The sequence below is a fragment of the Lepidochelys olivacea genome (assembly GCF_965140295.1).
Source record: "Lepidochelys olivacea isolate rLepOli2 genome assembly, chromosome: 7".
NCBI lineage: Eukaryota > Metazoa > Chordata > Testudines > Cheloniidae > Lepidochelys > Lepidochelys olivacea.
Window position 1 is genome coordinate 43,770,949 of NC_140417.1, and position 27,604 is coordinate 43,798,552.

General features: G+C 41.7%; 2 protein-coding genes across 3 annotated transcripts in view; one reads left to right on the forward strand and one right to left on the reverse strand.

Annotated features, from left to right (window-relative positions):
- The window catches only part of NT5DC2 (5'-nucleotidase domain containing 2), a 60,935-nt gene extending 35,541 nt beyond the window's left edge, over positions 1–25,394 (forward strand). The window contains exons 7-14 of the mRNA XM_084633224.1: positions 1,792–1,852; positions 2,489–2,591; positions 3,224–3,325; positions 6,337–6,418; positions 16,291–16,377; positions 19,381–19,521; positions 20,903–20,967; positions 21,976–25,394. Coding sequence (XP_084489350.1) covers positions 1,792–1,852; positions 2,489–2,591; positions 3,224–3,325; positions 6,337–6,418; positions 16,291–16,377; positions 19,381–19,521; positions 20,903–20,967; positions 21,976–22,237 — 903 coding nt within the window. The 3' untranslated portion in view covers positions 22,238–25,394. The remainder of the gene's footprint in view (positions 1–1,791; positions 1,853–2,488; positions 2,592–3,223; positions 3,326–6,336; positions 6,419–16,290; positions 16,378–19,380; positions 19,522–20,902; positions 20,968–21,975) is intronic.
- Positions 25,395–25,645: 251 nt separating this feature from the next.
- STAB1 (stabilin 1) overlaps positions 25,646–27,604 on the reverse strand; it is a 100,952-nt gene continuing 98,993 nt past the window's right edge. For both annotated transcript variants that reach the window (XM_084633222.1, XM_084633223.1), the window contains 2 exons: positions 27,287–27,385; positions 25,646–26,343 (listed from right to left, as the gene is read on the reverse strand). In XM_084633222.1, the coding sequence (XP_084489348.1) occupies positions 26,293–26,343; positions 27,287–27,385 (150 nt within the window). In that variant the 3' untranslated portion in view covers positions 25,646–26,292. The remainder of the gene's footprint in view (positions 26,344–27,286; positions 27,386–27,604) is intronic.

Genomic DNA, 27,604 nt, shown 5'->3' on the forward strand with positions numbered 1-27,604 from the left:
ATATAACTCCAAACCGTTACAAATGAAAAGTGTCTGTAACTCACTCACTCGCTCTCCTTCTCCCCACCCCCCCTCCGAATTTGGTGTTGGCTTTGAAAAACAGAAGTAAAACAAATTTAACAAACACAATCTGAAAATGAGCTGATTTAAGGAGTGACGCTCTTGGAACAAATGTGTGTAGCTTGCAAGCCTTAGTAGATGGGGGGATGTCGGGATTCTTGGTTGGACAGGTCCAAATAGTGCATGGGTATCTGTCTCTTTCCTATATGTGTGAAAGAGACCAGGACCTGTGCACCATTTGGGCTTCCTCACCTTATTATATATAATGAAAGAGAGACACATAGGCAGATCAATATATTTTTTTAAATGATCCTTGTTTATATAGGGAGAATTTTTTTGGTAGATGGCTTGAAGAACAGTGTCATTCCAACACCCCCTAAATCTTGACACAGACACCTGCACAGAACAGGTTAAAATTGAAGTTCTGCCTCAAACTAAATGTTCCCTTCAGGCCTTAAACTCTCTGGCTCTATTAAACTCTGTGGTTACATCTTCATTTAAAATGCTACAGTGGTTCATCTGCAGCACTTCACTGTAGACACTATGTACACCTACTCCCATCAGCATAGGTAATGAATAGAGTAAGGTCTTGTCTACACTTGGTGAAGATGCTACGTACCCTTGGCATAGGTACTTCACCTCCCTGAGAGGTGGTAGATATGTTGGGGAGAAGCCCTCCTGTTTATGTCAGGAGTTCAGCGGGTATAACCGTGCCCCTCTGGGTGTGGTTTTTCCACTCCCCTTAGCGACTTAGTTATACCAACATAAGTTTGTAGTGTCGACCAGGGCTCAGTCACAGAGGCTGAAAGGGGCTGTTGAGGGCCAACCAGGAAAGGTAATACAGTGAGACAGATAAGTCAGCCTCAAATCCACAGTTGCAGAGGAGTTGGCTGGTTCCATCCGTTCCATCCTGCTGAATTTAGTCATGATTTGGTACCCAGGGGCTATAACCTGGTCTGAGAATAGGTAAACTGCAGAATTCCACCCCAGGAGAGATGAGGCTTGAAGCCTGACATCTGGAAGGGTGTACTCCCAGAGACCCTGCGAAGGAACAGTGGTGTACCAAGCCTGATAACTGTGATCACTTCTTTCCATAGGGTTTTTTGTGTTGCCTTTACGGAGCACTCCCAGACCCTGCTTGGGACTCAAAGCCAGGTGGTCATTATTTCAGGATCAATCGAGTTGCCCAAAGCATAATTTAATTTAGACTTTCATTGTTTATGTAAACATATTAATTGCAAAAACAATGAGGAGTTCTTGTGGCACCTTGAAGACTAATACATTTATTTGGGCATAAGCTTTCGTGGGCTATAACCCACTTCGTCAGATGCATCTGAAAACTTATGCCCAAATAAATTTTAGTCTCTAAGGTGCCACAAGGACTCCTTGTCTGTATCAACAAAAACAACTAACATGGGCACCCCTCTGAAACACATTATGGTAATTACAGTTCATGTCTTTATTTCCATTGGCTGGAATAAAACCAAGTTTTTTGTTCTCTCCCCACCATGTTCAAATTCATAAATGTAGTTGTTTATACTTATAATAGTGAATCCCCTTGCAGAATGTCCTTGGCTTATTGTCCTCTTAGCTCTTTGTCCTTGCAGCAAATGAAGCAGATGCGTTGTTGTTCTGTTGATCCATCTTGACAACAAGGTTGCATTTGAGGCAGTAGAAAATAGTCCCGTTAATGCCAGATTTAAAACTGAAAGCTGTTTTCCGCTTTTTTAGGATGCCATTAAAGATGTGCACGTGAAAGGAATGATGTACAAATGGATTGAGAAGGACATGGGTCAGTTAAGTTTAAATCCATTGTTCTTAATTTTCAGTGCTAATGCATATTTTATTGAATGTTTACATGTGTAAATGGATTATTGGTTTTACAGTACATCACCAGACTAGAAATGATAGTGATAGTGATAATAGCAAGATACAGTAAGGTCATGTTCATAGCTTATGCTTAAAGCTATCCAAGGAGTTGAAAGAGGTATTTTGGTACTGACCAAGGATGCTTTACAAAGAAAAGAACAGTCCTTTCATGCCATAGCTATTGTAGATGAGCTCTTTTTTTCCCCCACAATATAGTCAGCCCTATGACACTGTAATTGTTCATCTTGTCTCTTCACATACAGGGAGCCTTCTCACATTTACCTGCCTCCCAAAAGCACGTTCACTCAGTTGTGTATGGGGGTGGCAAACTCTTCTAGTACGTAAAGCTAGCTTTTTATTTTGTTGTTGCTGTGATGCTCTATTCATCTTGCTTATTATTTCAATAATTATAATGCTGTGTACCCAAGAGTATGGGCCTCTGCATTCCAGACGATGTCATATGTAACCTTTTTAAAAACCCTCTGGCAAAATGTTTACCAATATGCGGGTGGAAAAAATTGATAGTAAAAGGTGATACGGACTTTTTTTTTAAAAATAGAGAAATACATTCTTCATGGGGATGAAACTTATGCTGTCCTAAACAGACTGGTTAACCTTAACAAGAAACTCTTCCTTATTACAAACAGCCCCTTCAGCTTTGTGTGAGTATCCTCTATTACAAAAATAATATGAATTAATGGTTATAGTTGCATGCATTAGACCGTGGGATTTGGGGCCTATTTTCCTCAATGAGGATTTGAAGACAGTAAACTGGCTATTTTTAATGGGATGTTTCAGTGGAATGCTATTCAATGTGGGGGAAGAGAGCAGTGGCTTGTGGTAAAAGATTATTAAACACACATACCACACAAGAGTTCTTTTGTCTTTGAGGGAGGAGCTGTTCTGACTTTCTTTTGGGGCTGTGACTGGCCAGTATTATTTTGCCATCATTTTTACTACTGATACCAACAGAACAATATCTCCTGAGCCAGCAGACTTGCTCTGCTTCCTGAAGGCACAGAGTTGTGTGGACAGCTGCTGAGCTTTGAGGGTAGGGTAGAGGGAGAATTCCTTAGGTCATGGTAGGAGTAAGTTAATGATCAACAACTGGTGTGCAACTCCTATGTACAGTCAAATGGAGTCAGAAGGTTTTTGAAGTCTCTGCGCTTCAAGGTTTATTACATTAAAAAAAGTTTTAAGCCCAATTGAAAAAAGCTTTTTATGGATTTTACTCTGGGTTGTGTATGCCAGAGAGGGGATTACTTGGAATATTAACCTTTCCATCTGTTTGCAGAGATAAAGGAATGAAACACATGGTTGGCAAGAACTGGCGGGACCTCTTTGACATGGTCATTGTGCAAGCTGATAAACCCACCTTTTTCACTGACAGACGCAAGTATGTTCCATTGTAGCGTGTTGCACTGCTGCATGGTGGCTTGTAGAACTTTTCAGAAGCCAACATTTCTTTGTTTTCTCCCTCCACCCATCTCAAAAATGTTGTTATAAAAACCATCCACCCTCTTATGGGAGCGTGCGTGTGTGTGTGTGTGTGTATTAGATCATAAATTCTAAGCCTGGTGCAGAATTGGGTCCCCTGCTTCCTGATATTCATTAGCATCTATTAGGGCAAATATATTCCTCAGTTAATAAAAAATTCTATTGAAATCCTAAGCAGAATTTGTTCCTAAATTTGGGACATTAACAAAGTAAAATCAGAGGTTTTATGATACAGAAGAAGAAATGGAAAGGAACAGAGTAGCAGAATGCTTTTGTATGAAAGCTGAATATGCCTGGACATTGTATAACTTGTGAAGGTGCCAATTTTTTTCCCCCTACTGCACTTAACAAGCCTTCCAACAAATGGCAAAGTAACTTAAGTTGGGTGGTTACTTGGTACTTTCAATCTGTATGTGGCTCTCCCAATTGTCCATCCTGGTTTGGTTGCTGTGGTGACTTGGCCTTCTAGCTAAGTCATAAAAAAAAAAAAATCCAAGTCCAGAACAAAGTCTTCCACCCCAGTTTCAAGCTGAGCAGAGCCCTTCTTTTCTGAGGATCGGTCTTCTCTTTCAGACTTCAAAACAACCTTCAGCTTGCCCTCTGAGCTCAACTTGTAGCTCTTCCTAGGCTCTGCAGTCTCCTAGCAGCCCTTGAGCTCCCTTCTTGTGCTCCTTATGTGTCTGTACTGAATGCTGATTCTCCCTGGGTTTCCTACTTGGAGTCTCCCCTCTAGCTCTCCACAGGCATCTGTCTTGTCTCCTTCCTCCAGCCCACTCAAGGCCTGCCTGTCATGTACTTTGCTCATTTTCTCCACCTGGGGAAGTGCACAAAGTATGTCTGGTGGGGGAGGACCCATGTTCCCTGAGAGCCATTCATCCTGTGACATGGCCATACAATGCTGCTTACTGACCCACCAAAGACCACTTATGCTACAGATCTGCAGAAACAGTAGCACATTGGAGAGAGTTAACTTCTACCTTCTAACATTCCTGTAACTTTCAGTGAATGCTTTCAACTTAAATATTTTTATTATTATTATTTTTAATACGAGACCTCTGCATATAAACACTGAGTTTGTCACAACCAGTTCATTTGTTCCAGGGCAGCACTAGGGGGCACCACTATAATTTACATAAAATACTGCACAATTCACAGTTGTGTTGAACCAACTGGTTAGCAGACAATGCTATGTATAAATAACGCTATTGTTTGAATAATTATCAAAAGATCTAAATAACCGTATCTTGGTGTTAGGCACACTTGTTCTCTCAGAGAACTCTTAAATTTACTACTGTTTTTTAATAATGTTTCTCCATCTCTAATCATCCTTGGTTTGGAAACTCTTAGGTATGGGGACACGGTCCCAGGCCTATCTCCAGTACCTAGTATTTGATTCTGTGCAAATAGTGAATAATAGTCCTGTTCTTACTATGCTGCTCCTTATTATGTAGCGCTAAACCTTTATATCTTATTTCATATTCTGTTTTCTGTACATCATTATAAACCATGTTAAATAATGAATGCTGTTTGAATTTCTTTCAAAGCTTTACTATGTGTGGGAGAGGGGAGTTTGTTCTGTGGATGGTATAATTTTGTGTCTGTAATTTTATGACCGCTCTGGTTAGATGCCCCCTTTTGTTTTTTTGTATAAATCCTAATAATAAGTAACCTACCAAAACAGGATCAGAAAGTGAGAGTACTCTGAAAGGCTGAGGGTTACAAGCATTCTTGGTACAGTATCTTGGAATATGCACACTAGATAAAACTAGTTTTCCTTATTTCCCCCCCTCACATCCATAAGCTCCTAATAGCGTAGGAAAGCGGCATCAGAATGTTTATTTTTTCATTTATTTAATCTCAAGTCAGCCTTCCTCATTATTAGGAACCTAACATCCACTCAGAGGTGGGCACCTCCCTTCGTTTCAGGCATGAGGAGGTGACTAATCTACATTATGATGAGAGAGATTTACAGCTTGTCTTGGTATCTAGGTACAACATGTAGACCTTGGGGTTTTTGAATACCAATGCCTTAGTGCTATAAATTGTAAGATAAAGTTTAAATGGAGCCAGATATGCATGATTTATGAGAGAATGAATTAATCTTAAGTAGAATTTGGCTAAATGACTAAGTGAGGTTGTGGGAGACATAACCCTACAAATATTTGAAGGGCACATACCCCAAAATGAGATGGACTGTTAGCAGAGCAGCAAGTCATATAATAAGGGTTAATAGGGTGAAAGAAAACACAGGCTGCATATCAGGAAGAGCTTGCTGGTCATGAGCTGTATTACACTGTGGAACCATCTCTCAAGGAAATGGCTAGCATCCCTGTTGCTTTTTAGTCACAACACTAGGACAGAAACTATACAACAGAGACCACTCCTACACTGATGGGATACCAGCAAGATGGCACACAGAGGAGTCTCTTCCACTTCTAGGTTGTATCATGGCCAAGATACTGTTAGGAAAGGAGGCTACATCCCCATTCCACCAGCCCCCAGTTTCTGCTGCTACAAGAGCTGCTTTTCCCTCTTCTGAGATTCCCTAGTAGTGTAGTATGTAATGGGGTGTGTTTTGCCTCAAAAACGAGATAGCAGCCAGGGTAGGAACATGTTTGGGCAAAAGACTGACTGACTGTAGTATTTGTTTTCCTGGTCCCTCAAAAGCAATACAGACCTTTCAGGTGTTTGTGGTAGTGTAGGGAGGGTTAATACAAAAACTTTAATAGACTAGAACTAGATTTTATCCTCATGAGAAGAGGAAGCTAAAGGTCACTTTTTTTGCTTAAAATTCACTCTGTACAAGTTACATAACATTAATTTAGGAGCTTCATGATATGATTTACAGCTGTGTATGGCCATTGGAAAAATGTGAGTTACTTAACTCTTGCTCCCCCGTTTCCTTTTTAGACCTTTTAGAAAATTGGATGACAAAGGCTCACTCCAATGGGACAAAATAAACAAACTAGAAAAGGGAAAGATCTACAAACAGGTAAATAAAAATATAAAGCCTTGTATTTCCTTTGCTCATTACCTCTAAAATCATGGGGACTAATATAATTCCTATGTTCTTCGAAGTTCCTGGGAAAGCCTGGTGAAAGTTTTTTTCCCTTCTTTTAAGCAGAAAAGCTGTACAGTCTTGGTGATATGAAAAATAGCTCATCTGCATATTTGGGGTGACTGGTGTAATGGGGTGTGAAACACAGGAGTGCTGGAAAGGGAGTCTTGGTCTCAGTTACGTGACAAGGGCAAGAGGGCACGTGGCATGGGTCAGAATCCACACACACTGGTTTCTAATGTTACAGATAGCATCTTCCATTCCTTATTTTTTTTTTCTCTCACCCTGAAGATTCCAATGGTGTTGAAGACTCATCCTATCCCTTTCCCTCACCTCCACTCTCAGATGCTTTCAGAACCTCCAGTACATCTGTCAGATCTCTGCTATTATGCTTCAGATCTTTAAAACTGGGATTCTTCTGTTCTAGGGATAATAGGTCTGATTAAGACCCTTGCAACTGTAAGGCCTAGTCTAAACACAGTTGTACTTATTAAAAAGTCACATCTTTCGTTACATAACTATTTAGTTAAACCAATGTAACTTTATATGGAGACTTTCTTAAATCAGTTTAAATTTGGTTTATATCAGTTTAGCTTGTGCCTGTGCACTTAACAGATGCAAACTGAACTGATATAACTAGTTGTACAAGAGAGTCCACATACAGAAGGTACACTGATTTAATTAAACCAGTGCACTTTCTGTGTGTAGACTTCCCCCAAGAACATCAGAAATTCTTTCATCTTTCCCTATTTCTCATGTATTAGTTTCTCCTTGAACAGCAATAAGTGAAACAAATATCTAAGATAGCAAATAAATAAAAAGCTGTCTTTGTTCTGTTTCATGAATGTACCAAAGTTGGATGTTGCTCTGTTCTTCAATAGACGGTGTACTTCATGCATTCTTCAGAGAGAAATTCTTCTCTTGGTTATACTGACACAAACTCATTTCAGTCAATGCAGTTGTGTTAATGTAACAGGAGAATGTGGCCATTTGTGTATTTGAGTGACTGTTGCATTTCATTTGTCTTCCAGTTTTTAAATATTGCAGACTTATGTCCCATGTTCTGTAGTACAGGATGGGAGTGATGGCAAAAAAGCCCCTTTAAGGGCATGGCTCCCTGTTGATTTGACAAGATTTTTAATCTTAGGTGTTGGACCTCAGTGACAAGTTCTACTTGTATGTGTCTCAGTTCTGATACTCTTATTGCACAGGCCAAAAGCTTTCCATCACTGCTATATCTTAACACTTACCCTCCCTAGTAGTCAATATGGAGGAATTTGGGCAAAGATCAGTAACAGCTATGTCTACTTGCTTTAGCAGCAGGCTTGTGAATTAGATTCTGCTATTATTTCCAAGGTAACTGCAAGCAGATTTTGACTTCATTTGCTTTCCTTGCACAGGAAGAAAGGAGAACTGGAAAATATTTGTTTTTGATTCCAATAATTAATTTCAGTAGAGCATTTAATAGTTAATAATGGGTTAAGGTTATTCTGGTAATAAGCAGTTTGTATGAATAGTCAATAGTGTTCTCTGCTTAATCTTGTAACCTTCTTTGTAACACTTTAAAATAAAGATTTGCCTTTTTGTAACTGGAATTTTCGAGACAACTTAGTGGGAGTGTCTGATAGTCTCCATTATTATTCCCTTAGCTTTCTTAGGCAGCAAAATTAATTCATAACTTTACCAGTTACTGAATTCTCCCAGATGTCCCAATGGTGCTTACAAGGGTGATTGGGAGCTTGTGCAGACCTGCTTTGGGGGAGCAAGATTCAAACCCTTCATTTCAGAGACCTTGTACCCAAAGCCATTACCCTCGTCTGAGGTCAAAGGACAGCTTCTCTTTAAGGCTCCTGTCGATGACTGACATAGCTCTGAGACTCTGATCAAAGTATGTTAAATACAAGTATTTTGTTAGCTGTCTTGCAGAAACAGTATCATAAAATGGCTTAAAAATATCTAGCCCTGTATTAGAGAGATTATTGTTAGCCTGGCCCAAAACTTAAGTTACACAAAAATACTACCTGGCAGAAAAGTCTCTGTCCACATCTCTGATCCAGTTTGTTATCCAGGTTACGTGTCCAGAAAAGTATACAACTGAGCTTGCTTTCCCTATGGACTTCTTGTGTAGCTCAGGGGCTGAGACACCGGACCCAATTATCAAACTCTGTAATTACCTAGAAACAGACCCTGCTCAGCTACTTTAGATGAAAAAGGCTTGTTTCAGTGTAACTGAGAAGGGGAGCATTTATCCTCCTGCAGAATGGATTATATTTTACACATTGTGTCTTTTGCTACTCAAGGAGAAGGTAATTGCCTCTGAGGTAGGTATTAACTCAATTTTACATGTGGTTACAAATATAAAGATTCCTGACTTTCCTAAGATCTCACACAGTCCCATAGGAGAGCCAGAAATTGAGTTCCTACCTCATAGGCATGTTGTGAGAATGACTTGTGAATTGCTTTGAGATCTTTTAATCCAAGTAGTATTCGTAAATCCTACATTTACAAGAATCTTCCAAGTTGGGGGTTCTCATGCTCTGGTCCATGGACTATTATCGATAGCGTACTGAGGTGCTTACTCTCATTATTTCATGCATAGTAGTCTGTCAAAAATTAATTTAAAGTATTTTTCTATTTTCTGGTAAGTTGTTTACACTAGCTGTGGTGTTGTCTGTTTGCAAGTAGTAAAAGATGGCCTTTGCATGGATAAGAAGGGATGTGGTCTACAAGACCATCTTCCTATGAAAAGGGTGTCCACCCTATAAAAACCCTGTCTCAGATAGAACAAAGCACGTCGTCTTGCATCCTGATGATGCTGTATAGCTTTTGCAAAGCTCTAGTGTTGATACCTAACAGCATGATTAAAACAGTTTGCCTTGTTATCCCTGTCTGTATGTGACTCATGCAACGCGATTGCAGATTTCTTCTTTACCTAGTTGAAAATCAGATGCCTGTGCTGACCAAGTACTTGGCACCCTAAATACTGTTGTTGCTGTTTGTTGTTGTTTTCCAAAATGCTCTCCCTCTAGATAACGAGAGAGCTCCCTTCCTAATGAGGATATTGTGAGGACTGATTGGTTACTCTCTGCAAAGCATTGCACATGTGTATGAGCACTTAAAGAAAAGTAGGTGGGCAGGGAAAACTGGCATCCCTTTCTTTATTCAGAACCAGACTGACATAATGGTCAAGTGCGGCAAGATTTGAGGTTTGCATGATTGTCTGTCTGTCTAATCCATTTCCCAGGCAATGCTATATACCCCTCCTGTGTAAATAGGTACACTCAGCCCTTCCTATGCCTTGATCCTGAGGACTGCTGCTGCTCATGTCTTGTCTTTTAGGATTAATTCTAAAGAGAGCAAACCCCTCAATTTTTCTCTACTCAGCAGATTAGGAAATTCACAGAAAGGGCTGAAAAGCACCTGACTGTGTCTAATCTGTCACTTACTTTTGAAACTAAACTTCAATTGGAATTGGCCTTTCTTTGCTTTCTCTGGAGGCCATGTTAGTGAGTGAGAAGTGACACTGGCAATGTGAGAGCCCAGTGCAGGAATTGTAAACTAATTTCTAGCCTTCATTAATAAAAGTTGGAAAGCCAAAATAAAGCTTTAACAATGAACAGTATAAATGATCAGTCTCAGAAAATGAGCTATGGAGAAAACTGTTGGCTGATCAGTCCACTCCCAGGGGTAACTGCAGAATGGCGGCTGATTTCTTCTGGTTAGTAGCATGGCAATTTAAATACAATTTACACTTAAAATACAGCTTCCTGCAAGTTCCCAGAGTAAGCACTATTTCCTGCCTTCTGTGAACTGGTGGTTACAGGCTAACCACAGAAATAGCAGACTCCTAGCAACATACAGTAGATCATGGGCTGCCTGAAGAAATGTACAAACTCCATGGAAAAGTACAAATGTCACTCTTGCAGTGAATTGTAGCTCTGAGAAAATAAACTGAAATGTTGATTGCAAATTGCTGTACAGTTCTAAATTTTGAGTAATTGGCCATTTCCTGTGACTGGACAAATGCCAGGGATTTAGTGGAGTTGTCGGTGTAGCTATATGCACATGCAATGGCTAACTGGCAGTGGTGTAGTGAGGAGACTAGTCAGTGCAATTTTCTTGCTCTTGGAAGCTAGTGCAGTGGTAGTTTGCTTACCAAGATCCTTGCAGGCAGGTGGCATGACAGTTGACTCATGTCGTGGAATTGCTGCCCCCTTCGTCTTCCAGTGCCATGACAGAGGATCTTTCTACCCCACTGCTTCCTGTTTTCTCATTTCTGCAAATCAAACCTTCCTCACTACCCTTCCCTTACTAGGTAGTTGCTAAAGGTATTTTGCAGCCTAAGTCTGCTTGCTTGCTTTTTACTAACCCATGTCTTCAGTTATCAATCTTTGAGTTTTATACTGCCACCCATCACTATATCTGAGTACCTTTCACATAATGTAGATTGGCAATAGCGTAGTCCCTGGCAGGATTCATGCAGTGTTTGTCGTCGTCTTTTCTAGGTTATAGAAAACTTTGCTCAGGGAAAGGTGTGGGGGTGTTTTGGTGGAGGGAGGATGGTTGATACTGTGAGTGTCCTTCTGATTATGGCAGAAAATCTTTTTCAAAGAGGAAGCTTTTGCAGCATTTCCTAAAGATGAGTATAGATTAATTGAATCTCTTGTCTGAGAGTTTCTTTCTACAGCCAGATCCCCCTCAACTGTCCCCAGTGCTCTCACGTCTTGTCCTTGGCTTCATGATCTGCAATGTCCCAGAGGAGTAAAACTGTCTGGGTAATTCATAGATAGCAATATGGTCTCTAGTGTAGCTGGGACCCTTACTCCTGGGGGAATTCTGCACCATTGTGCAATGCAGAATTTTGAAGAAATTAACATTGTGCGTGTGGAATTTCTTCCCTCACAGAAATGGGCTGCAGTGCTGCTGGCTCCCACTATGGTCTTGCTGGACCTGGCACAACCCAGCTTGCACATAGAAGACACTGCCAAGGGGGCTGGGGAAGGAGCTAGAGGGATCCCAGCAGCTGCAGTTCCCTACACATCCAGGGGGAAGGAGACTGTGGTGCCCAGGAAACTCCACATAAGCATGGGGCCCAGCATCGTGCTATTTCTCCCTCTGGGTCCCTGGGCTCTGAGGGGAAGGGGTGGGTGGGTGTCTGGGCTGGGGGGGGGGGGGCACGGTTGGGCTCGGGGGGCGGGCGGGAGAAAGGGGTGGGGGTATTTGGGCAAGGGGGTGGCCCGTGACTGGGCTCTCGGAGGGATGGGTATCTGGGCTTTTGGGGCCTCGTGGCTGGGCTCTGGGGATTAGCGGGTTCAGGTGTATTGGCTGTGGGAGGGGAAGGATTGTGGGTGTCTGGCCCCCCAGCTGGGCTCTAGGGGGAAGAAGGGGTAGAGAGAAAAAGGAACTGAGTTGTCATAGGGGTTTCTTTAACTCTCTACTCCTGAGGGAATTTTTGTGTTTGTGTTAGACATACTTGCTGACAGGTATTGAAATAAATTACCAAAGTAATTGAAACTGGGATGATTATGTAGTGTTATTTTTGACAAAATTTGCAGAGTTTTAAAATATTATGCACAGAATATTTAATATTGGTGCAGAATTTCCCAAGAAGTGGGTGACCTTAGGTCTAGGGCTTTAAAGTAGCATTGTCAGCCAGCTAGGAGCCATTGGTTGAGGATGCAGTAGGTCGCAAAGCTGCCAAAAGCAAGGTGTTCCAAGGGCGCTCCCAAGCACAGCATGAGCAGGATTTAGGGTTAGAAATGTACTATACCAAGTTGCATTTCTAAATTCTTGACCGGCTTTAATGTGCCTGAAGCACTGTTTTGCAGTTACAATAGCAAACTGAAAGTCTGGACCACTGGGCTGCCTTGCTAGTGCTGGAAATGACTTTGGGCAAGTCATTCAACTTCTGTTCTCCCTCTAGGAGATAGGTGTAACTCCCTAATGGGGCTGCTGTGAGCTTTTAATAATCTGCAAAGCATTTTGAGACTCTTGGAGCAGTGTACAACAGGATTATTACTCAAGGCCTCCAGTATTGCTCATGCTGTGGCATAGGGCTGGGTCAGGTTTTTGTGATGATGATGATTATGGGACAGGAGGGCAGTCCAGCATATGTGCAATATGCACACAGGATGCCCAAATGGCTGATTAGTTTGGCAGTAGCTCCCTGTGTTTTTGTTACTGCAATAGATTGTGTTGCTGGAAGAATCTAATATTGGGTCAAGGAGTAGCTCATTCCAGCTTTCAGTTTAAACGGGCATGAGAGTCAGCATTGCTGCAAGGGGGTGTATTTGGCTACTTATTTTCTAAAAAGCCCAGTTTGATTTGTGACTTTCAAGGGAAACTGGAATCATACCTCCTTGTACTCCTCCTGAGTATAGATGGACATTAGGAAAGGTTCAGACACTGGGGATTTTTTTTTTCTCTTGAGTTGCAAAAGCGTTTTGGTTTGCGGACTTTCTGCCCACGAATATGGGTGTTCTTTGGGTTGGTTTTGGATTTAAATTAGTTGTATCAGAACATGCTTAGATGGTTTTGAATTTTCAAGGGATTGAAATGCTTACCTGAACCTTGCTGTTAATGCACCCAATTCTGGATTAAACAATATTGTCTGGCACAGCAATTGGGGGAGAGGAGGAGAGATTCTTTTCAATAGATTCTTGATAAACAAGTCAAATAAGCCTTTTATAACATGGGATTTGAAGCAACGTCTTGGGTTTCCCCAATATCATTCTCTGTTCTGAGTTCATTTTATATTAATGTTTTGATCTCTTCCTCCCTCCTACTGTGTCTTGGACTACTAATTCTGTTTCCCTCTCCCCCTCCTCCTTCTCTAGCCCACCCCCCTTGTGATTTCACTCTTTGGTGTTCTCAGAAATCATGCTCTTCAGTGCTGTTGTAGGGTCTGACTTCCTGCTTCCAGGGGACTGATGCCTATGTTTACCCTTCCCTCCCCAGGGGCGAGTGCACCCAAAGCCTTGAGTATCTCCTGACTTTCCTCCCCACAAGCATGAGGAAAGGTGGCTCCCCAATCCCATGGAAACCAGGGAAAGGGGTGGGTGAAGAACTACTTCATCTACATGGAAAGAGAGCGGGTTTTCTTGATAGCTTTTCCCCTGAGCATCCAGGGGAAGGAGTTGCAGAGGACTGTGTTCTCTCCTCCCACACCCAACCAGTGACTTTGCTCAGGATTGTTGTCTCTTCTGACTGCTAGGTCAGTCTTCTGCAGCTAGTCACAGGTCATTACCTGAACCAGCAGGAAACAGCACACAGATCACTGTTTCTACAGTATTGATGCTTCTCCCTTTCCCATCTCACTTCCCCACACCAGACTGTGCTTAGAGCATTGCAGGGCAGGGTCTGAATGGTGCCGTTACCCAGAAAACCGTAAAATCCTTGAGACAATATCCAGAGGCAACTGTTAAGTTCAAAGGCAAAACTGACATTCTAACCAGCCATTGTAGTGGTTTGGTAATGCCTCTTCACTATGGCACCACCTTGCACTTCCAAACCATTTTGTAAGGTCTCTAACTTTTCTACATTGCAGCCACCAGTTCCTCGAATACTGTTCAGGGTTGAGGGCAGGGGGAGAGGGAGGAGGGGAAGAGTCAAAAATGATCTGGATGCTGCTGGTTAGTTCTGAAATCTTTTGCAGCTGTGTTTTAAAGTCTCTTATTTCAGCTTTTGGGCTAGACATCCAATCAGCTTCCTCTCTGGCACGTTGGAGACTGTCTTGTTGGGCATCAGCAGCCCTGAATGAAAAGCCATGAATTTGTAGTCAGTCAAATACAGGACTGGTCGTAAGCAATCTCTGCATAAGAAGAAAGCTTAAAACTAGATTTTTTTTTTTCCACTTGGAGTAGTGATGAGAAAATGGGCTTTCAGTACATGTCCTGGCAATTGATCTTTACCTGCTTGTTAAAGACGTTATTTTTGCTACACACATAATTGAGTAGTAATGATAAAGGCTCAAGGCATTTCCTGAGGAGGGCCTATTTCTGTACCATAGGCATTCAATACCAAGTGAGCATTAAGCCACACAACCCAAGTGCCCGGTTTGCTGGGGCTACTGCAGGGCAAGAAGGGGTGGAGAATGGGGAAGAATTTATAGGCTGCTTTGCAGGCATTGTCATCACTAGTTAGGTAAAAGTTAATGGGGTTTATGGATGATAGATTTGTAGAATAAATAGTACAGTAACAGATGGATTGACTTGAAAAGTCTGCTCCAGTTGGTTAATATAAATCTTTTCTTTGTTTTTTAAATAGTCTTGGAACCAAGTTATCTCCATATGTAACAATATGATTTTAACACCGTGTTCTCACCCTCCATCCTCTTTATATTTGTTGCACTCGCTTGTTGCCTTTTGTCTGACATTCAGAATGTAAGCTCCCTGGGGTGCGGGGGATTGCATTTTACCATGTGACTGTCAGAGATGGATTTCCAGTTAGGCACAGGCACGTGCCTAGGGGTGCCTAAAAGTTAAAAGTGGGTTAAAAGTTTCATTTTTTTATGGCAAAAACACGAAGGTCAGCTGTAGCCAGGGGAGGCGCAGCGCTGAAGATGCTGTGCCTAGGAGCGCATAAGGTGTAAATCCAGCCCTGCTGACTGTACAGTGCTTATGACAAGGGAGCCCTGACTGAGACCTCTGGATATATATTTTTTAAATTTAGGCCCAGATCCTCAAAGGTGTTCTAGGCTCCTAAAATCATTGATTTCAATCGAGTTAGGAGCCTAAATACCTTTGAAGATCAGAGTCTTAAAACCTAAAGAGAGAGGATTCTAACAATTATCCTGACTGTCTAACATACCAGAATATTAAGGATGTTAAATATACCACCTTTCTGACCTATTCAATCTGGTAGCTCTAGTTTTCCTCCATGTCTGCAGCCGCTGCCCATGTTTTCCTAATAACAAAGTAGGGAGGTTATATGTGACAGTCGGCAACAATTGCGAGAAACGTGTAATTGTGCACATGCTATTCTAGATGTCAGATGGGGTTTGTCTAAGCTGATGTGAAGTCTGGAGGACTTTGCTTTTCCTTCTGATGCTTTTCTGACTTTTTGTAAAGTAAATGAGCTTATCTAGGGCACATCACTGGAAAAGCTTTCCAAAGCAACTCGTATTCTAGTTTGAGACATTCTTGACTATAGATGAAAATGCGTGTGGTGGGAAGCCAGACAATCTGATTAGAACAAGGGCAAATTACATAAAAGGGACAGGTTTCAGAGTGGCAGCTCTGCTCGTCTGTATCCGCAAAAACGAGGAGTCCTTGTGGCACTTTAGAGACTAACACGTTTATTTGGGCATAAGCTTTCGTGGGCTAAAACCCACTTCATCAGATGCATGGAGTGAAAAATACAGTAAGCAGTGTATATACAGCACAGCCCATGAAAAGTGGCTAGTCAGTGCATGAGAACCAGGAAGTGAAACTTGATTATAAAAGAGAAATTAATTAGTCCTACTCCCGCAGTTGAATGAAGTACAAAATATATAAATGGTGTAAATACATTGACTTTTGAATGATATTTCTGTTTTAATACTTGAAGGTATTGCCAAAATAACTATCACACTGGTGCATTGTATTCTCAAATGCAGCTAGCTCTTTTTGGAGAGATTTTTAAGTGTCTATATATTAAATTATTTCATGAGAATTTAACTTTACATTGTCTTATTAGGAAGTCAAGTTACTTCGAATACTTTGCTTTCTTGAACTCCTTGACAAAACAGTGAAGTGTCATCACTTGCAGAGAAAAATGAGGTGTTTGGTTTATATTCACATTCTTGTTTGTTCTCCCTCTCTTTGCAGGGAAATTTGTTTGATTTTCTAAGGCTAACAGGTTGGCGTGGGTCCAAAGTACTTTATTTTGGTGACCATCTGTACAGCGATCTTGCAGTAAGTAGAACCATGTCTGCTTCTGTTTAATACCAACACTGCTGAATTTTTTGTTTTTGTTTTGTTTTTGTCTGCTGGAATTTAAGAAGGACTTAATTCTTGTCATAATTTTATATCCTGTTTTTACTGAGATACCTTTGCATGGATCCAGGTAGAACCCTCTCCTGTGGCTTTTTTAACTTAGTTTTCCTGTTTAAGTGTGTTTTGAATTTAGTGGAATTAGAATATTCCTATGAGAAAACAAAGCCCTGTTGAACTGAATGGTGTGGCTGTGTGTAGGGAGAAGGAGGCAGGTAGCAAGAGACTGAGTTTATAGGAATTGCTCAGATCAGTAGTTCTCAACCTTTCCACACTACTGCATTCCTTTCAGGACTTTGATTTGTCCTGCATACCCCAAGTTTCACTTCACTTAAAAGCTACTTGCTTACAAAATCAGACATAAAAACACAAAAGTGTCACAGCACTGTAGTACTGAAAAATTTGCTGACTCTCTCGTTTTTACCATATAATTATAAAATAAATCTATTGGAATATAAATATTGTACTTACTTTTTTCAGGGTGCCCAATCCCTGCTGCCCAGGACTGAAACATGTAACTTTTAGTTTTGCAGGGCCCACTGTGGCACAGGGCCCCGGGCAATTGCCCTGCTTCCTAGCCCTGAAAGCTGGCCTTCACTTGCAAACCCTCCCCCCGACCCCCAGCCCCTCCAACCTGTCCTGCGATGGTTGAGAAACACTGAACGAGGCAAATATCTAGATGAGTTGATGTACCCCCGGAAGACCTCCGCGTATCCCATGGGGTATGCGTACCCCTGTTTTGAGAACCACTGGCTCAAAATCTTTCCATCGGCAAACGTTGGAGGACAAAGTGAGTAGAATGGAGCTATGTTACCACCACTGTGTCGAAGGAAAGAAAGCAGTGAAGAGAGATGGATTGGAAGATACAGTGATGATCTCCCTTTTTGTGTTAATTGTTGCTCATGATTAGGGCTTTGTTTTTGTCACAGAGGTCGTGGAAGTCACCGATTTTCTGACTTCCTGCAACCTCCGTGACCTCTGCATCAGCTGGTGTGGCTGGCCCCAGGGTCCGCCTGAGCAACAGTCCCGGGGGTGGCAGGAGCAGCCGCAGTTTGGCAGTTCCCAGCAGCAGTCCTGGGACGGCTGGAGCAGTGGCTGGGGAGGCTCCCTCCCTTCTCTCCTCCCTTCCCCCCCGTTCCGGGTGGCAGCTGAAGCAGCCACTGACCTCTCAGGCCTCAGTGCGTGCCCCCCCTGCTCCCCATATACATACAGCTGGTGCCACAGGCTTCCCCCTGCCCCAAGATTCAATCAGGGGTATTTTTAGTAAAAGTCATGGACAGATCACAGGTGGGCGGGGGGAAGCCTGTGACCTGTCCATGACTTTTTTACTAAAAATACCCTTGATTAAATCGTAGCCTTACTTATGGTCACCTTTCCTCAGTTTGTTTTGGTATCCCCACTATGCTTATCTTAGCCTATCTTTTGTTGTAATACCATTGCCTACTGCCCATCTTATTCCTGACATTGATATGCTTTCATATTGTTTGGCAGGTACTCATGCTATTGTTGAATTATGATTTTAGGTGTTTGTGGTTTGTCACTGACATGTTTCATAGATTATAAAGCCAGAAGGGACCTCGTGATCATCTAATCTGACCTTCTGTATAACACAGTCCATAGGATTCCCCTGAACTAATTTCTGCTGGGTCTTGATTGAAAAATTCTCACTGATGGAGAATCCACTGTTTCACAGATTGCACTACCCACTGTGTTTTTACTATTTTCTGTGTGGTTCATCTTCTCCAGTAACTAGGAAGGCATCAGACCAAGTGGATAGTTTTGGCTATTGTGTCTGAGCTTCTGAGGCAATAAACTCCTAATACTGCAGTGCATGAATCACTACATCATGGGGACAAAAATCCCAAAGTGGTGCCTTTAATATGCATCCTAAATGTTAATGTCCAACTGAGGCAGTGTGGTCAGTGAGTTTATATTCAGAAAAGCAATATACTTGGCTGTTCTTGACTTTCTGCTGTGGCTCATTCTAATGGGTGGTTCCCTTTTAACCTGGCATTTGTTCAACCCAGTTGACTGTATTTTTTTCATAACAAGTATTGTTTCTAAGGTGCCAAGGGATCATATATTTTTCCCATGACCTGCTATTTGGGCCCTTTTCCAATCTGGCTCCCTCAGGCAAGAGCAGAGTATTCTGCTTTTATAATACAACAGTCTTAAATGAATCCATGGTGTCAACAATTCCATGTCTGCTTCAGAAGACGCCAATCATTTGTCTAAACAAATCTTTAAGGTCTTCCCTTTCTAAAAAGGGTAACAATTAGCAAGATCTTATTTCAAGTTTGCTGATGGCTCTCCAGGCCTATCTCCGTGAAATATACATCTGTGTATAGATGAGACCTTTTTTTTAAATTTAATTTTATTTTTTTTAAACGCAGCTAAAAATTGGCTCTGTCTTTAACCTGTTCATACAACTGAGACTGCAATGGGGCAAGGACTTATTTGGCTTTGTCTGCTGTTATTCACTGCATCTGTGTGTCGGTGGCACTTTATGGAAAACTCTACCCCTGGCATTAAAGAATGGTGATGTAGCCCTGCAGTCTAGTGCAGAACTTGATTGCTTGGTCTTTTAGCTCACAGAACAAGGGGTGGAGGGTGTGTGTGGAAGAGGGACCCGAGTGTGTCATGTAAGAGCCCTCATCTCTGAACCAATTTAACTGCCCTGGTTTTGGAAGAGATTAGCAGAGACCTCTATTTTCTCTGCCCTACAGGAAGCTGAGGGCACCATTACAATGATGCTCCAGACCCTATGAGCCAGTATTTTCCATAGGATAAAAACACTAACAGTCAAGCCAGTGACACTAAATGGAGCAAAGCTGCTTTTCTGAAAACTCTAGTCCTGTTCCTCAAAAACCACTTACACCTGAGAGTGTTGTAAGATAAAGTGTAAAATTCTGGGTTGCTTTCTAGGACTTGATGCTGCGTCATGGCTGGAGGACAGGAGCCATTGTACCAGAACTGGAACCTGAAATCCGGATCATTAATACAGAGCAGTACATGCACTCGCTGACCTGGCAACAGGCACTCACAGGGCTGCTGGAGAGAATGCAGGTAAGATGGAGCAGAGCCAGGCTAATGAGTCTAACTAGCCTTCAAGTCTCAGAACTAGGGTTTAGATTTTTGGCTTGGGTCAGATTGCATTTGGTCTCCTTGTGCCCCTGTAGACTGGACCATTCTGATAAAACTGCTGCATGACATAGTATTACTACTTGTCTATTCTCCAGTTAGGTCCCAGACTAGAATAGCAGTGGTGTTTTATGAATAAGAATTTAAGGTAGTGTGGCAGAGGTGGAGTTGCTGGTAGCATACTTTTTTTTTGATGAGGAAATACAATTCCTTCTGCATACTAGTCTGGTGGTACATGGGGATGGGTGTCTACTACGCTGGCAGGTGAATAACATATCCTCCAAAATATGTTCCAAATCCTGCTGGTCTCATGGCAACCTGAAGTTCTAATTAACCATCTCTCATTCCTTCTCCAGTATCCTTTCCACAATTATAAAAGCGAGTGGGAGGGCTAACTATCAGAAGAATGTTACTCTGATTTGTGAAATAAAACAGACTGGAAGCAGCTTTCCTGTCTGTCGCTAGGCTTTCAGTTCCACTAATTTAATAAATGATGGCACTTTTCATAAGATGGTGCAAGTCCTAAAATCAAATCCCTGCTAATGGAGTTTTTAAATCAGTGTAGGTTATAGATCCTCTGCAGAGCTCAAAGAATGGTTTTGCATGTTATCTGTTAACTTGCTAATCATGACTAAGAAAGCAGTGGGTGAGCACTTACCTTTCATCTCTGCAGACCTGAATTTCATTCTGGCTTAGTCTAATAGGGGACTGGGGAAAATGAGTTTCTGAGATGCACAAGGCAATTTAATGTCAAAGAAATTTGTAGGTGTCAAAACTGATTGGAGGAAGATTACCCTATGCATGTGCTATGGCAACATCAAGCCACTGCTGTTACTGCTTCCCTCTTTAGTCAGTCACCTAAACTCCTTCACAAATATAAGGCAAAAAACCCACAGTGTATGACTTAACCGATGTTTTCATGAGGATTCTTTGTATCCTCCACAGACATTAATATGCTATAAGCAACCAACGCTCTCTGCTAGATAGTGTTGGGGGATTAACCAGTGACTACTCTCTAAACCAAGTAGTGCATAGTTGTGATGCATCTCCTAGAGCGCAAATACTAGAGAGTAAAAGCAGGGAATTTGGTGGATTTACAGCCTGTCTCACAATTTGTATTTTTTCTTAGTCGCTGACACTTACAATTATCAACAGTAAGGAGAAAATTAAAGACGTTGCTGAGCTCCAAGGGCCATAGACAGATAACTGGTACCTAGTTGATAGTGCCACTATCACCTGCAGGAAAAAGGATTTGAGAAAAGTCTGTGTTTAGATTTAACTCTTTTACTGGGCTTTTTTGTTCTAGATGTATCAAGATGCAGAATCAAAGCAGGTGCTGCTGGAATGGATGCAAGAGCGTCAGGAAATTAGGTGACTCAATGTATCTAAATCTGAGAGTGCTTTAGGATGAGCAAACTTCCCTTCCTCGCAGAATATTTCTGTGCAAACTCTAAATTTGTGAATATGCTCCTATGAATGTAGATACCTTGAAATCAAGGGTTGGATCTCCAGTGCCCAGTTCGTTTCTGATGATTGTAGCTAGTGAAGCAGTGCAACTTCTAAAAGTGAAGCTGGGCTGAGCTTTGTCCTTTAGTCAGAGGTCTGCTGTAAGAGATTTCTCTGTGAAATCGAATAGAATTTTTAAGCTAGCTACACAGCTATCTTTTCACAGTGCAGAAAGTATTGTCATTCCACCTGCATTCACTCCACTGATGCAACCACTTAAATGACAGATTCCACTCCAGATTGTTTTCATTGCTATCTATATTTTTCCATCCAAAGAAGCTGACTTGGCAAGTCCTTACTCACATGAGTAAGTGTTGTAGGCTCCAGGCCTAAATGCGTAGGCTTTCATCTTCCTTGTTCACTTCAAGAGCTTGGCTAAGGAGCCTACTCACCGTTTACTTAGATGAAACTAGGCATCTTGAACAAACTTGTTTCAATTCAGCCCTGATGAGTCTTGCTTTATCCTGTTAACATTAAAGTTTAAGCAATATAGATACATAAATTCTTCCCACAGGGCAGGACTCCTATGGCAGGCGTGGAATGACTTGGCAGCGGATATCAAACCATTGTCTTCATCCTCCCTAAGAGGAAATTGTAGCCCTTGCTGCTTACGTTCACTAGGTCCATTAATACCATCACTTCTGGGTAATCTTCAATTAAGGTTAGACTCCAGTAGTAATCTCTTGCTGTCTTTTCTATCACAGCACAGCCCATAAGGAAAGTACCTGCCCTGGTGGTTTTGGTACCCTGAAATTTTAAAACCTTGTGCAAAGTATCTGTTTCCAAGGTCTGAATTGTCAAAATTAGTTACAAAATCTCTGTTAATAATTTCTCTAAATGTTAGCCCGTGCAAACCAAGTCCTCTCCTTTCAGGTCCCTTTCGAAGAACCTATTCAATCCTCAATTTGGGAGCATCTTCCGAACCTTCCACAACCCAACTTACTTCTCCCGGAGATTGATCCGGTTCTCTGATATCTACATGGCATCCATCAGCTGCCTGCTGAACTATGATGTGAACTTCACCTTTTTCCCCCGGCGCACCCCTCTGCAGCACGAGGCGCCCCTCTGGATGGATCAGCTCTGCACCGGTTGTATGAAGACCCCCTTCCTGGAGGAGATGGTGCACATCCGATAAAGGGAAAGTGTGTGAGCTGAACTTTACAGTAATGTAGTGCTAGAATTGTTTGTACAAAGGGTCAGGCTGTTTGGCCATGGATTGTCTATCGTTAAAGGTGATTTTAACACGGGTGTGGGTTGTGCGTTGTCCCTGACCATCACTGAACCTTGCCTTCCAGCACTTCCAAATATCTTCCTTGCCAGCAAATTGGTGCTTAAGTTAAATGGAAGGGAGATATGATTGACTATTTTAACTAGCAAAGCATTCTCAGAGTTGGGTAGGTAGAAGTAAAACAATCACAGCAAGCTTCATTTCATGAGCCCCTAAAGTTTTTAGAACTCCATCTTCAGTCCCTGCCCAAATTCTGGCCCCAATCTTCTTATGGGGTAGCTGAAATTAGGCTCCTAACACTGCAGTTAGGCACCTTAGCTAGAAGTGGCCCAATTCTCAGAAGTGCTAAGCAAACCCACCACTCTTCTCTCCCATAAATTTAAAGCTTTATTCAGCGCCTCTGAAAGCTGATTTTAGGCAACCTAACTTTTGAATGTTTTGGTCTGTGAATATAGTGGCTTTTTTCCTTCACTTATAGAAACAGTTCAAAAGCTAAGATCTTGACACACACTGCTTAGAAGGTGCATTTTTGCAGCCTTTGAAATTAAAATATGTACTTGCCATCATTTGCCATGTCTTTGAGGATTGTTTTGAAAAGCATTGAAGCTAAATTAATCACTATATTATAATGGATTTTAAATCTTTGATTATGTCTAGTCTTAAATATATTTAAGTCAACACTTAGTTTTCAGTGTTAAAATTTATTTGCTGGAAAAATCAAACAAAACACTACCTTAAATGACATAGCTTTGTTTTATAGTAAAGAGCTTAGAGCTCTCATCTTTTCAATAAGATGAGCAATGCCTTTGTATTTGCACAAATTGAAGTCATGGGCTGGTGTGAAGCTACAGCACCCCCTATGTAAAACTGAGATTAGAATAAGGCCTGTTCGTATTCTTGACTCATCAAGGCTGTTCTGACAGTTGTGGAAGAGATTATTCTGATTCAGTATTGGGGGTGGGGGGGGGGAAGAAAGAAGGATAAATTGTGATCAGGCATGGAGAGGTCAGTGAATCTTGTGTTTAAATATATTTTTCCAAAAAATGAAACCAGTGTTGTTGACAATGGATGGGGATTACTTCATGCCCTTTTTGGGTAGGAGACAGTGATTTCTAGCTATAGCTCTGCCTCGGCTTCTGTTTAGGTAGAAAATTCACAATGACAAACTTTGATTACTTTTTTTTTTTTTTTACAAGAGGTTTGTGGGGCTCAAGTGCCCCACCCCATCCCTCCCCCATCTTGAAGTAGATGCTGAATTCTGTAGGGAAAGAGCTCCTAACAAAGCCCCCCTCTTCCCAATGGCTGACCTGGCAGAGCAGGACTCAGAAGGCAGTTTTTAGAAGGCTTCAGGTACTGTGGAAGGCCACAGCAGCACACCTACATCCACAAGCAGTAAAAAACACAAACCCACAAGGAGCAAGAAAAACTATTCACTGCCTCACCCTCCTGTGCTGAAGAAGGGGAGCTTTCTGACTCTTAATCTGAGCAGGACTAAGGGAAAACTCAACAATGATTTACTTTTGGTGAGAAGGTTTGAGTCTATGTTCAAAAAGGCCTTTTATAGGCCATTACAATGTGGGCCTTGTTTTCCAGTAAGGGGCTGTAGGTGGTAGGGCATGTTCCTCTTAATCCGCCTTTCTTTTGTTCACTGCTCTCTACTTTCCAGACATAGGAGAATTGCAGGAGATCCTGGGCTGTAGAATGTCTCAATGCCCTTTCTGCTAGCAGCATCTCCCACAAGCTTACCCTGTGGGCTCTCTGCCTAGTGCATTGGGTTTCCTTTGAAGTTCTTTGTTACTGATGATTTTTTTTCTACATAGCTTTGGAATGATTCATGGGGCTGCAACTGTGAACCAACTCTGGGAGCTGCTGAATGGAGGAGCTCAGACATAGCAGGATTGTGGGAAACCGTGGAAAGGAAATTGATGTTTGAAATTTTCCATTCAGTGTTAGGGCTAAAGATTACTGTATTCCTCTTATGCACTAAGGCAGCACAGCCAAGTGCATGATTTCCTTTACTGTGTGTAAGATATGTTGTAGGAGCAAAACTTGCTTGCCCTAAAGAAATCAGGGCAGAGTCCCCCAAGCACCAGCCCTGGAGTGTCTGCTTCTGAGGAGGATAGATTTGGTGGGGAATGCTAAATAACTTATCAAGAGCTGTGAACTGACTGACTGCTGCATAATGAAAGTTTATCATGATGGAACCTTGTTTTCTATGTACTGTAGCAAAAGGTCAAGCTCAGGTTTGAGCACCTTTAATCTGTAGTAAAGTTTTGGTACATGAGACTTGTGCAGCTAGGGGAAGTATAAAAATATCAGTGGCTATAATTACAAGAAATGGCATCTTTCATCTTGTGTGGGAAGATACAGAAATTTGTAATTTCACCATTCCACATCACAAGAGTTTTATCTGGGCTGAGAACATTAGGATAGGTGAACTTCATTTTAAAAGCTACATTGTAGATTTGTGCCTATACAGAGAATTCTTAGTGCATTTGTGGCTTTATGTGCCTAGTAGACAGACTGCCAGTGGCTTATTGCTCTGTGCCAAGTTTAAATCCCATAGCAGCTAGGGAAAATGTGTAAAATAATCCAGTGCCATAAAACAGTATTAATGCAGCAGCTGTGAGGACAGTAGGTAGAATAACTCTGGCAGTGAGTAGCAACTCTAACCACAGTTGGGAACATGATACCTCAAGTGCATAAACAGGGTACCTGTCCTGGTGACTGGATGTTAAATGGCTTTGAGTTTTTTTTTTTTAAACATTGAAACTATTCCACCTTTTGTTTGAACACCAAAATAACTAGCATTAATGTAAATAACTTGTTAAACATTGCTATATCATTTGAATGGACTATCATGTTGTGATCTGTGACCCTGGAATTGTAATGTGTATGCTGCAACAGAAGAATGTTAACTCTGCTGTAGGAGCATCTGCCATGTTGTGGTGGCAACTTTACCACTTGACAGACTGGGCATCCTCTAGATGCCTTTGCTAAGACATAGTATAGCCACCCAAATTTGATGTAATTGGTCTTCAAATAAATAGGAAACTCAAGTGGATGTTTGGCTCTCTGAAAATTTAACACACCAATGGTGGTTGTGTGGTTTGAGAATAATTTGGAATGTAGCATGTTAAAGTTCTTGTCTAAATAACTTTCTGTAGCTCATTATGGTAGGTTCTTTTCTTCTAAACTTATATAGACGTATGGTAAATAAACAAAGTATCACAGTATGAAATAATGGTTTACCATCTGGTTTCACTTAACCAATGCAATTCTAACCCCTAACAGCTGAGAATCTGACAAGGAGACTTGTTCTCAAAGTGCAGTTTATTGAAGAACCACAATACTAATCAGCAAAACAGTGCAATGTGCACAGACTTCAGGCTAAGCCTGTTTGGAGAGTCATCACTTGATTAAAGCAAACAAACCAGCTGAATAAAAAGGCATTTGTCATGCTCACCCCTTTAAAGGCTTAGATTTTCTGGCCAGACTGTTTTTCCAGCTATCAGGTGCTGTGTGCCACTCCATTATATATATAATTTAGCCCTGGAGGATTATGACTGTGTAGTACTGGCTATATTTTACAAATGGTACTATTTTAAAGCAACATTCTTCAGATGTATGTAGTGAATTTCCCCTCCTACAGCTATGGAAGAAATCAGTGCAGAGCACCAAGTGGCAGCCTGGCGTCATGTGTTCGCTATTCCAGTGAAAGTTTTCTTAGCTGCATCAACAAGGACATTCACTAGTCATCAGAGTAACTGCAGGTATGTATGTCTTAGGGTAGTTCAACTGAGGTATCTTAGCTGATGAGTTTGTCTGGTTTACTGTTAACCATTAGCTCACTCTTCATCTGCTTACCCCTTGCAGGACATGTGGGCAAGCTCCACTTAGCACTAGCATGCAGCAAGAACATGGTGGTTTATTTTCCCCCTTTGTTTGGCTTGCTGTATGCTTTACTCAAGAATTCTGCAGGTGTCTGATAAATCTTCGCCCCTGAAAGAGTCCTGAAACAGACATAGAAACTGTTAGCATAGTCCTCAGCTGGCTCCTAACTTGACAAACACATCCTTTAAGATTCTAAAGTTAACCCTTGACTCACTACATGTTTAGCAGCAGGAACATAAGGCTGGTTTCCTAGGCAATTCCAGTTCTGAAGGGGATTAAGGGAGTTCTCACTGCCCTGACACTACAGCGAACATCTTTACTGCAGTCTTCCCTACATGAAATTGCTATAGAAGTAGCAGCAGGTTGGGGTAAGAAGGGGACATCACCCTACCTCTATACTGATCTCTCCCCTGCAAAGCCTGAGTAAATAGACTAAGAGAAGAAGAAGTTTCTCAGTGGAAGAGGATACTGAGTCCTTGCCTGCTAAAACCCAGCTGTGGTTTCTGCCATCTAATTTATTAAATCAACATTGAAAACTTATTCACTGAAGCTTTTAATTCAGTTTATAGGTGCAGGGTGTTTGCTTTTAACATGGTTAAAAATGTCAATGGGAGTTCAATGCCTGGACTAAAGAGAGAAGAGATTCCCCTTACCTTAGGTCAGGTCTACACTTAAAGGATAGGCTGACCCAGCTGTGTCACTTAGGGAGTTGGATTTTTCACACAGTTAAGCCATCTAAAGCCCAGTGTAGACAGCAGTAGGTTGACAGAATAATTATTTCATTGACCTAGCTACTGCCTCTTCATAAGGTGGACTAACTATAGTGACTGGGGAACCCTTGTAGCAAGTGACTATGCTGAAGCACTATATCTGTTTAGACATGTCCAGAGATTCCTCTCGTCTGGCTCAAGCATCCCTGTGATAAGTGCAGATTAAGGGTTGTTTTTACATCCTTACCAAATCCCATTCACCCCTACCAAGCATGAACTCTCCTTCCCCCAATTTGGTTAGGTTCTAAACAAGTGGTCTCACTTGTTTTGTTCTGATGAAACATTTTCTTACCTCAAATGGTTCACACATCAAGCTCTGGGCCCCAAAGAGAGGATTTGGGAATGACACTAAGGGTGGGTTCCTGGCCTGCTCTTCCTCTTCCAGGTCAGCCTGTGTGCAAAGGTACAAGAGATTAGGTATCGATCTTCCACATCCTCTAGAGGTGAGTTCATAATTACTGCAGTCTTGAGCACTTCTATGGTTCCTTGCATTAACAAGGTAGTGAAAATGAAATTGAATTACAGATTCTAGTTAGTAAGGCAGTGGAGTTTTTTCTTAAATGTAAAATCTTTTCCAAGATGCACAGAAAGGTAATTATTTTTATGAGCG